A 12,039-nucleotide genomic window follows, 5' to 3' on the forward strand; every position below is an offset into this window, starting at 1 on the left:
AGAAGCAAATTAAGTGAAGCTAAATAAAACCATCTCTAAATTTTAAGTGAAGGCATCACATAAGCATAATGCTGAGACTATCCTGTGAAAATAACAAATCTTAAAATTTAACAATTTTATTAACATTTCCTAGCTGTTCATATACGTTATAGAGCTGTACGGCACATAAATAAAAAACAACCTATGAGAGCTACAGGCTTGGGGAAGATTGCCTGGAAAGCTACCTGGCAGAAAAAGACTTGGGGTTCCTGGTCAACACCCAGGTGAATATGAGCCAGCAGTGTGCCCAGGTGACCAACAGCATCCTGGCTTGTACCAGGAATAGTGTGGAGTCAGCAGGAGTAAGGAAGTGATCATGCCCCTGTACTTGGCACTGGTGAGGCAGCAGCTGTAATACTGTGTTCAGTTCCACAAGAAGGACACTGAGTTGCTGAGTGTGCCCAGTGAAGAGCAACCAAGCTGGTGAAGGATCTAAAGAAGAAGTCCTATGAGGAGAGGCTGAGAACTGGGATTGTTTAGTTTGGGAGACCTTACTGCTTTCTAAAACTACCTGAAAGGAGGTTATAGTGAGGTGGGTGCTGGCCTCTTCTCCCAAGTAAATAACAGGACCAGAGGAAATGGCCTGAAGTTGTAGCAGGAGAGGTTTACATTGGATATTAAGAAGAATTTTGTTATTGAAAGAGTAGTCAGCCACTGGAACAGGGTGCCCAGGGATGTGGTGGAGTCACCATCCCTAGAGGTATTCAGGACTATGGATATGTGGCACTTCAGGACATGTTCTGGTGGGCATGGTGCTTTTTTCTCGATTGATGGTTGGACTCGGTGATCTTAGAGGCCTTTTCCAACCATGAAAACTCTGTGATTCCTCTTCCAAGCTCATGCTACACAAGCAGCTTGAAAAAAGCACTCAGTATAAGTAAAATGCTATGTGCACACAGCAACTCACATTTTGTAGTCTCACGTGTTTCAGAAAATGGCACCATACCATATCAGGCACCAAACCTCAGGACTGCTTTTTAGACTGTTTGACCCTGAGCAATGCCTGAAGATGCAATAAATATATCCTGAAAGTCTGAAAAAACTTCAGTAAGCACATAAAATCAGGTAAAACATCTGGGACCACACACTGGAGAAGTTTTCATTTGTTTTAAATACATTATTCTTATTACACACACATATGGAAAAAACTACCTCAAAATAGAGTCATCCTTCCATTTTCAGAGCCCTGTCATTCAAACTCCTGTAATTCTGCCTCAAGTACCAATTTGCCAAGTGAAGACTAGTGATCTTGTGTAACTCACTTTCAAAGAAAATATTAATCAGATGGCAGCATAGTAATAAAAGTGTTTAGAAATAAATTCAATATGATCAGCCTGATCTGAAAGCTTCTACTGCAGAAGATGAAAATACTGACTTCATAAAGGGTGTAAATCCACTGATTTGGTGTGAACAAAGTGAAAGTGAAGTTTTAGAAAGGCTTTGTAGAATATGATGGTGCCTCTTTGAGAAGCAGGGCACAACACAGAATAAACAGATGAAGCTGATCACAGAAGGAAAAAAGAAAGCCAGGAGGAATGCAGCACTAGCAGTGTGTGCTATAGGACTATGATCAGTGATGTAGGCCACAGCAGGCTCTATTTTATTTGTTTGATGCACAAGATTGCAGTTGTACCTTGATATATGACCTCCGAACAAATATTTAGGTGATGAAAACAATACTGAAAAGCATATGACCACCTCTGTGGAGGAATTCTGGCTAAAGGAACAAGAAAATTTTTGATAGATTCATTTCTGTGAAGCAAATTTTATTTTTTAAGGGGCACCCTTCTACAATCCAGGTGTTAGCAGGAATGTCTGTGTGCAACATACTAGACCTTCAATTTGCTTCTGTAGTGCTTATCTTGACTTTGTGAATGTAGGTCAGTTCCTGCACAACATGGAACCCATCATGCCCTAGCTCTTGAAAACAACAGTATTGCTTTTCAGCAAAATTTCATTAGATAAACGGGCCAGATATTTTAAAACTTTCCTGTAGTTTGCTAGAATTCCATAAATCTTATAAAACTTAATAGACAATGACACACAAATACTAACTAATCTCATTTCAGAGACACATGCCAGCTTCAAGAAGGTGGAGAAAAAAATATGAACAAATAAATAGCTTCTAAAAAATAGTACACTCTTATGAGCCTCTGTATTATTCAGGAAAAAATTAACATGATTGGCCCAGCATGAAAAGGGGCTGAAGAGGTTTATCAGTGATGCAGAGTTACAGAGGGTGACATTATCTGAGCAAGCAGTGAAAATCTCATAGTGGTATTAGCAGATTATGGGAGGGGGGGGGAGGAAATCAGATTTTTGGGGGGAGTCAAAGGAGAGAAGATAGAGGAAAGGATAAGATAAGGGAGGGGTTAATCATTAAAAATGTCTTTCCTTCAACTACCCCAGGAACTCTCCACCTAGTCTCTATTTCAAAAATAGCACATTTGCCAGTTTCATTATGGGGTATCAGCTTTGCTTCATGCCATCGTATCTGTGGTAAGACACCCCCTTTGTCCCCTCCTTACAGCTCCATGCTTGAAAAGTTTACTACAGGAATCATTCTTCAAAAAGTGATACCCTATCTGAGCACACCAGCACTGGCTGCTTTTTCACAAGTTAAACCAACAGAGGGTCTGACTGTGAGACAACCTGATGTAAAGAATAACACCAAGATGCTTACATGATCTGCATAGACAAAAGTTTATATGCAAATGAGATACAAAATCTGACACAGTAAGATTTCTACCGTCTTACTTACTGCTGTCATTAACACTTCTGTAAAAAAATGTCTTGATGGCAAACAAAGCTAGGAATCTGCAAGTCTTGACTCCACTGCCATAATTTTCTTACAGTAAATTTTTTAATGCGAAGCACTGAAAAATGTTGAAGGTCCCCATCCCCCTCAGCAATAAATTATGAAAACCAGATGGCAACCTCTGTACATCACAGCTATCCTCTGGCCCTTAAAAAAAAAAAAAAAAAAAAAAAAAAAAAAAAAAAAAAAAATCTGTTAGGTGTCCTTCATTATCATGAGCCTGCACAACAGCAAATAAATTAAAAAGTTATGTTGACTGCACAATACTCAGAGGCAATTTTACACAAGGATGAATTTTTATATAAGCTCAAAGGAAGAAGTTCATCATCCTCCAGAATAAGTAATTTGATTATTTACTCCCAATCAAATCTCTTAAAATTCCCATCTCTTTCAGATACCACTTCACAAACACCTGTTAATACTACACAAATTGAGAGTTTCTAACAAGGTACCAGAGAAACAGAGGTAAAAATCTTACTATAAAACCTATTCCTATTGAAATTGGATTCTTCCAACCATTCCTTGAAAAACTATTACTGGATTGGGTAGTGTACTTCAGCTACAGGAGAAAATTCAAAGGCATGATCCTCAATGCAGATTTGATTAATATTTCCAAATTAAGTATATAAGACTGGCTAATTTGAAGCAGTTCCACTAGTTTCCCACTCCAGGGTCTCATGTGTAAACATTCGTATGCCATACAACTTCAAAAAAATCTAACAAAAATATAACACTTTGTTTAAGAGAAAACAAAGTTGCAGGAACACAATATCATCTTATCACATTTAGCAGTCTACCATCTTTCACTGAAAGATTGTCTGTGATTACGACTCCAGACCAGCAACAATGCACACTTCAAAAGAGCCTCTCCAGTTGTTTTGTGTTTACAGACATCATTGTGCACCAGTCTCCTCAAGTGAAATTTTGTTTCTCAGATTCTATACATAAAAAGGGACAAGACTAAAGTAAGGCTTGTTTTCTCTTTTTCATAATCTAAGGCAGACTGGCCATTTGAAATTACGACATTGTACTAACAACAGTTGCAGATCGAAACCAAACAACTTTAAAAATTAATTATAATAAATGTAGTTTCTGTTTTGTAACAACAGGTTACAGTCCAGGCTTGAAACATGCCACAGTTTAGAGAAGAGAGATAGAATATACACATGCTTTGAGCAAACAAAACAACCAATGTATACAGGTTGGGGTTTTTTTTCCAAAAAAACTACTAAGATGCATGAAGTTATCTCTATTACATGCACACTTTAACATATTTCACATGGACTTACTGCTTCCACCTATGTGTTTCTTCCAAACTGGAAAAAAAACCCAAAAAACAAACAAAAAAAAAGCACCAGCTATCTGGAACAATGCAAAAAGCCTCACATATCTCTGACCAAAAACTTAACTGCAGATTGTGTTGGTGTAGTTGGAGAGATCTGTACCATCATGTTGCTATGCTGGACAACACTGGTGTTGGAAGAATTATTCATTCATAGATCAACAATGTTTCTTTCATCTCCCTAGCTTCTCAGACCAGACCTACTGATCTTGTTACCCTCCAATTTTTCAGCTGCATGTAGAAAAGACATCTGAAAAACATTCATATTTCCAGAGTGTATTTAAATAAAAGAAATTAAAAGAAATAATCTTAATCAGAGATGGAACTTCTCTGCCTCTAAGGGCTGCATAACTTTGCCAGTGTCAAGAAATGACTTCACATCAAACTCCCTAATAAAATTACAATTGAATAAGATATGAAAAAAATGTGAAGGGCAAACTGAAGCACACCAAAGTCCCTCTTTCTGGCTTTCTACCAAAGGCAGTTCATGTAAACTAATCCATGAGATTACTGACCTCTTACCAAGTAAAGTTCTAAGGCTAAATACTTCAGCTAATCGAAAACTAAATTACATATATACATTAAACCAAAACTTAAAGCTGTATTGTGGTTATCCAAACCAACAGCCCATTCAGTAATTGCTAAACCAGCAGGAATATGGCTTGAGTATCACTGCAGAGAAAGAGATGGAAAGGAAGTATTTATGATTTCAGAGAGCAGTGCCTCATCATGACAGTAACGGGGGAAGAAAAAGTCACTGGAGGAGAAGGTTGTCATGGGAAACATTTCTCCCACTTCTGCTGCTGGCAGGGTTTGTCCTTAAAATTCTCACCCCTGCAGAGAGGCCTGGCAGGTGACATCCCCGGCGGGTGACGCTGGTTCGGTACAGCAGGGACTGCGCTGCCAGCCCTGCGATGAGGGACGCGTCCCTGGGCACCCCCAGATTGTTGTTCAAGTGACCCGAGCCTCGGCAGCGCGGACGAGTGTCCACAATGGCACCTCAACCCCCGCCCGGGAGGGAGAAGGGTCTTGGCTGCACAGCCCCGGCACCAAAAAACTTCACCTTGCCAGAGGATGCGGCTGGGCGGGGGGGATGCTACCTGGCCCTGGCTGGAAGGGACCCGCACACCGCCACACGCTTCTATCTGAGAGAAGGAGAGGGTCTGGAGAACAAATCCCGCGCAGATGTACCACGACACCCCTTAAGCCCCACAGGGGCGGACATGGGGACAAACCCGGGCCACCGCGGCACGGAGGGACAGCCGGGGTCAGCGCCCGGACTGAGCCCCAACCGCGGAGAAGCCACCCGGGGCAGAACCGCGGCCGCGCCGCAGGGAGGGGTAGGAAAGGGAAGGGAAGCGAGGGGTCCCCGGACCGACCGCCCTCACCGTCGATGTTCTCCCGGTCACTGATGTGCTGCAGGTTGCAGCCCGTGTCCTCCCGGCTCAGCTCGGCCTCGGGGCGGTAGGACTCCAGCCGGGAGTGGGCATTCCTGCGCAGCTTGGGGCTGGAGGAGACGCAGCAGGAGGTGGTGTTCCCCATCTTCTCTGCCTGGCCCCGGCCCCGGCCCGGCCCGGCTCGGGAGGAGACGAGGGGCGGCCGGTCAGCAGGGGCGGCTGGAAGCCATGGGCAGCGGCGGAGAGGAGGGGGAGCGGCGGGGGAAGAGGCGGCGGCTGCGGCGCCCTGCGGCTGCACTCGCCGGCGGGTCCCCCCGGCGGTTCATCCGCGGAGACAGCCCCGCAGCGCGGCCCGCCGGCGTGGGCTGCGGCAGCTAAGCCCTCCTCGGCGGGCAGGCAGCGCAGGGCCCGCGAAGCACAGCCCCATCGCCGGCGGCGGGGCCGCCGCGCTCCTCCCCCGCCCCCGTGCAGCCGCTGGGCCCGCTCCACGCACGCAGCCTCCGCGGCAGCGGCAGCCGCAGCAGCCGCCCCGGGCGGCCCCCGCTAACCGGTTCCGGTTCAAGCGGGCGGTAACGCCTCCCGGCAGCCGGATTGCGAAAGCGGCAGCCACAGCAGTGCCCGCTCCCGGGAGACGGCGGTGCCGAGTTGGGCAGAGGGGACACTCGTGGCAGTCTCCCGCCCTGCTGCCGGAGCCCGCCCAGGGGCTTCCGGCGCTGAAGGGGCTGCGGCCCCGCCACAGCCGTACCGCCAGCTGGCGAGAACACAGCCCTCCTGCATTGCGCGTCCCCTGCCCGTCCGTCCCCCCCTTCCCCACATCCACGTACATTTTTACATAATATAAAACCAAAGGACGTTGCTTGAGAAAGGAAGGGAAGGGTGGCAGCAGCTGCTGCCTGTCGGGCGCTGAGGGAGCCACACTGGATGGCTCAGTGGGGCTGGGCGCCTCAGGAGCCCCCCATGGCAGTGCCCCCATCACGGCATCCCCGCCCGCAGCTTCGCCGATTCGGCCTCTGATCCAGGCTTTGACAGCCGAGGGACCAGACCACCCACCCCACGGCTTAGGAGCCTTTGTCCAGCAGATCAGTTTCACCCTAGTTTCTTTGCTTTCTGAAGACTGTACGAATTCTTTGAGAACTTAAGAATTTCTTTAGACTGATGGTGTCGAAGATACCTGGCCAAAGAGGAAGGAGAGGGTGCGTGTGCCGTCACACACCTCTTTCCCTGTGTTCAGAGTTTTCCCAGTCAAGTTCCACCTTTTTGGTATCAGTGTAATGCTAATGATGGGGCTTGTGCAAGCTTTTTATTAGTTCGGTTTTATTTATTTATAGAATAGCTGTAGTCTAAGTAAATCTCATGACTACTGGGGGTCTGAGTCATGGTAGATACACTGATAATTTTATAAGAGAAAAACACTTTTGTGTATTTATAAAAAATGCTTTGACTTACAGCTCCATGTTGAGGGAACCAATAGTTGTTATTCTTACGGGCATCTCATGATGTCTGATGTTTTCAAAGATCTGTTAAAGTCATATGATTACACAAAAGACTTCCAAATTTTCATCCTATTTTTTTTTAAGATCATGCATCACAAAGAAAAATTAAATTTTAATTTTCAGCTACCTTTGAACGTTTAAATGATGAAAATGTACCATTGTGGGGTACAAAGTAATGGCAAGAAAGACAATTACAAAAGAAAACTTCGAGGTTGTTTTCTGTGACTAATTTTGTGACACCTCCCCAAGCATGGGTTTGTCGAGTTACACTGTCCCTTTTGTGTCTGAGTAGCTCAAGATGAATAAGTTTAACATGTTTTGTGTATTAGTGTCTCCGGTTGTTTGAATCTAAACAAAAGGAAATTAAGGCTTTGCTGTTGCTCTGGTTCAGAAATGTTATCTTGTAGGACCTCATGGTAACTCATGGTCACCCCCACCACCATGTAGGTCCTTGCTTATTGCTGGTCCTTTGGCCCCTCCCTGGATCACACCCTGTTCTTCAGCTGTCCACAGGGCCTGCTCTTCTGCTCAGACCAGAACTGGGCATTAACTCTGCTCTTGTTGGCAGAGCTGATTAAATCTTGAAGGGCATAAACAGCAATCAGAAAATTTCAAACACAATTTTGTAAGAGTCAAGTCATCTTAGTATATATACAGCAGAATACACTGCTATTCTTAACTCATCACATCTCACAGGAGAACCTCTAAATAACTAGAGATAAATCTGTGGAATAATTATTTGCTTGCCTGCCTGCCATGGCTCCCTAACCTGCCCTGTTAAATTCTACCTTCCTGCAGTAATTGGGGACACTTACCCATTTATGACCTTTCTGACTAGGTAGGTAGTATCCCAGCATGTTCACTCTCAGGGCAACAGTGCCCTTGTCTTCTAAGTACATGCTTGGGGAATGTTAACTGGAAAGCCATTGTGTTGCCTTGTCATGCCAATCCCAGTAAATTTTGGGGGCATACATACAGGAAACTTGTAATAATCCCTAATTACTTAGAAACTTCTTAGCAGCTCTAAATCTAGTGTGGCAAATCCTTAGTTAAATGTTGCAATTTACACTTATTCCACAATTTTCATAGGCTTTGAAACAAAACAAGCAACACCATAGTGATGCAAATGGGTTAACTGCAGTCTGCTTCTCTAAGTAAATCAGCAGAGCTTTAAAAGACATGTTTTCTTCATTAAAAAATAATTATTTAAACTTTGGTTGATATGTAAAGCTAATATTTTAAAAGTAAACATATAAAATGCTTTTAAATAGAAATTATTTAAAACTTGGAACAATCAGTTTTTGCTGTGTAATCACTATGTAGCTACCTATTTTCCTACTTGTCAATCTTTTGTTCTGAATTTTCGTATACTTTTATTCCTCCTCTGTTCATTCACCCTAAGGAGCTTGCTGAAGTACATTATGATGCCAGAAATGTTCCAACACATATTTAAAGTCAAAGAAAGGGACTGCTGCTGGTAATGGTCTCCTGCTGGTATATGAGCTGAGAAAAGAATATAGGTGAAATATGTGTCAGAAGAGCATATTAGGTTTCCAATTAGGATTACTTTATTTCAGATATACCAAGTGTATGAGGCAAATGTAATTGTATTATTTGATAAATATGGGTGCAGTAAAGCAAAAACAGTCCACTGTGTGACATGCTGGGGTATCATGTATGTCACAAGTAGATCTTTTGTGTCTTTCTTCAATTAGAGACCATTCCATTCCTGAGGTTTAAGATTATGTGAAGTAATGAGTTTGTCCCCCTGAGCAACTTAATTCATCAACTGGGGAGCACTATAAAGCTCCTCAACTAAGGCCAAGGCTTTCAAGATTGGTCGGCACTGAGGTACCTCTGTTTACATGAGGCTTATTCCTGCACAAAGATATTTTTTTAATATCTAGCATTTCCGCTATATAGAAGAAAATTAATTTTAGTAGTTTAAATATTAATGATGTGATCCATTAAATTTTGCGCTTGAAGTAAACCTAGAGCATTGAAAAATGTGTTTCAAAGCAGCAGATGTAGGTCAATTTTGCTTAGATGAGAGTTTTATCTATTTTGAGTAGATAAAAATTTTATTTTATCCAAAACTTCTTTCAGTGTAATGAGTGTAAGCACACTTTAAAAAAGAATTCCTTAAGATAAATGTTGGTGACAACCAGATCTTTTGATTCGGCTGTCTTTCAAATACAGACTGAGAAATCTGTCACCCAATACCTTCCCCACACCGCCACCTAATGTTTAATCACAGTCCTAGTAGCCATTTGGGCAAGCACTTGCGCTAAAATGCTACATACTCAAATTTATCACAGAGCTACTCGTTGCATGGAGTTTAAACAAAAGCTTAAAATGAACATTCCTATTTTAAAAGTGATCTGGCTGGTCAGCTGGGTCATAGCCAAAATTCTCTTGTTTGTAGTAGCTAAATCTCTTTTCACTACAGTATTAACAGTGGTGAACAGTGAGGAATGTTAATTATATTTCTGATAATTGTTTGCTTTTGCTTACATTTACTGTTACAAGACTAAACTCAGTAGCAATAAAAGAATTTCTTCTTCAAGGCAAGTTCAGAATGCATCATGCTTGATTCTGCCCCACCCAGATTGTGGGTCAGAGCAAAGCTTCTCACTGCGTTACTCAAGAGGACGCATTTGTGGATCATGTCTTAGATTCCTACCCCTATAGATTTGGATGGACTAGTCCTGTGGCAGACTTCCCATTTGCTTAGGGTGGTGATTTTTCTAGGATTAAGGTTTTTTTCTCTTTCTCAGAGTGAAAAATCCAGTGCTTCTCAAAAATTGTCCTTTCAGCCTTGTCACAAGTTATCTGAAGGCCTTTCAGTGCCTGCCCCAACTATTGTGCTGTCATCAGAGATAACTGGAGGTTTCTGTGGTACTTAGCAGAAAGCTTCAGATACTGTTCACAGGGAAGACATCAAGACCTAGCAGGAAGTATGCAGGAGATGCACATTACTGCCCAGTGTTCTAATTCGAGTGTTTTTTAAGCTAGATATTGGTGAAGTTAGTCCTTACATTCTTGTTTCTCAGAAACCAAGTACTTTACTTGAATCACAGAGAAACATGTAAAGAATAAATCAAGCTTTCTTTTGAAGATAAAGGAAGAATTCTGACCTCCCTGCTGCATGTATTTAAATTTAATGCATAAGTTAGGATATTAACCTTGTGCTAGCCAATGAAGAGATACTGTTCTAGGCAATAATTCAAAGTCAAGGTCCTGCTCTGAAGTGCATGGCAACTAAAGGATACTATCAGTTGTAATTTACTATAGAGGAGGAAATAGTCAATGCAAGAATGAAGATGATACACCAGAGAAAAGGTGTTGGCATACTTCCCTAAGTGTACATATCTAAGTTTATATTATATTATTTTTCATTATTATTATTATTGCCATATTATTCAGTAGCTTAAAATCACTGATGCAAGCAAGAGGAGCAACTATACTCGAACATTTATATATTTTGTATATATTTGTGGGGCTTACATTTTATTTCTTCAGGGATGGAACAAGTTAAGATCTGTACTGGGAAGCAGTCAGAAACCCATATATTATTCATACAAGGGAAGATCACCCATACTGCTGTGGGGACGTGTGGGGAGGAGTCAGTTTAGCAAATTGTACCATGGATGCTTTCACATTGTGGAGGAAGGCACAGGCAATTGGATTTAACCATCTGGGTGGAACTTGACTGGATTAGCTTTGGCACAGTTTCACATATACTTAATTCATCAGTGAATGGAATAACTGTATTGGAAAACTACTGGGGAAAAATAACATTGCCCCTGATGCTAGTGTCATAGTCAGATAGAGCACAATCCCATACAGTCTCTGGTTTTTCCCTTCATTGTCTCCCTACTTAGTGTTTTTTGTCCCAGGGTGTGTCTTCCTATGTCAGGACTGTCTGCCTTTTCTTAATCTGAGATCTTGGCACATTAGGAGCAATAATCACCCAATAGTATGGTGTGATAACTATGACGGAGAGTGGAAGTGCCCCATCTTGAACAATAAACCCCCTAGAAGAGCAAAGCCTAACTAAACAAAACAAAATAATTTGTAAAAATAGGCACTGCCACAACAGACTTGTCAGACAGAGAGTCTGTATGGAGTATGAATAAGAGCCTACTGTGTTTTAATCCTTTTTGCTTCTACAAGAACCCATTCTGTAAAAGGATATCTATCTGTTGATCTGTTTTGATTTCATACAAGTCTGGGAAAATATTACTTCTTTCATTTCAGTTCAGTTAGTCCTAATTTACACTAATAATGAAATCTGAACCAGGCCCAGCAATTTGGGATAGCATGTTCAGACAGAAATGCTTTCCCTCAAATTCATCTTAAGAAAATACCCCCCCCCACTTTTACTCAGTTCTCAATAACTAGGAGTTTGGAGTATAGTATGGCAGCTGGCAGTTACAAACATTCATGTGTAATATGAGCTTACAAGTCCTGTATTGTGAACTAATACAGGGTAATATGCAAGGGATTCAAGTATTCAGAAACACAGCTCATCAGAAAAGCTTGTGCCTGTACATACATGTGCTCACTATGAGCCTCTATATGAAGAAGAGCATCAAGGAAGTTTATTACTTTAGCCTACAGCTCCCCAGAAGACCAACCTTTTTAACTAGAATAACAGAGGGCTTTGTTTGAAGAACAAATGTGAAGAAAAGTTAAAGGCTTCAGAGACAGGGAAACTACATAGGGTGAACTGTACACACTCATCTCAAGAACTGTTCCTGTGAAACACATTCTCAAACTGAGTAAAGGTCTGTTAAGTATTAGCATCTGTACTGAGTGAAAATAGACTTTTCTCAGTTAATTTTCAAATAAGAGGTGAAATAAAAAATTAGAAAAAAAAGATAACACAACAACAAAAAAAACCCACAACAACAACAACAACAACAAAACCCAAAAAAAAAAAAAGGA

At 42.1% G+C, this 12,039-nt stretch overlaps 1 protein-coding gene across 1 annotated transcript in view; it reads right to left on the minus strand.

The window, feature by feature from the left end:
* Positions 1-5,880, minus strand: part of CCNY (cyclin Y) — a 107,284-nt gene extending 101,404 nt beyond the window's left edge. Inside the window, exon 1 of the mRNA XM_030445595.1 lies at positions 5,588-5,880. Coding sequence (XP_030301455.1) covers positions 5,588-5,741 — 154 coding nt within the window. The 5' untranslated portion in view covers positions 5,742-5,880. The remainder of the gene's footprint in view (positions 1-5,587) is intronic.
* Between the last annotated feature and the right edge of the window lie 6,159 nt (positions 5,881-12,039).

Source organism: Calypte anna, chromosome 2, assembly GCF_003957555.1.
Source record: "Calypte anna isolate BGI_N300 chromosome 2, bCalAnn1_v1.p, whole genome shotgun sequence".
In the NCBI taxonomy this organism is placed as follows: domain Eukaryota; kingdom Metazoa; phylum Chordata; class Aves; order Apodiformes; family Trochilidae; genus Calypte; species Calypte anna.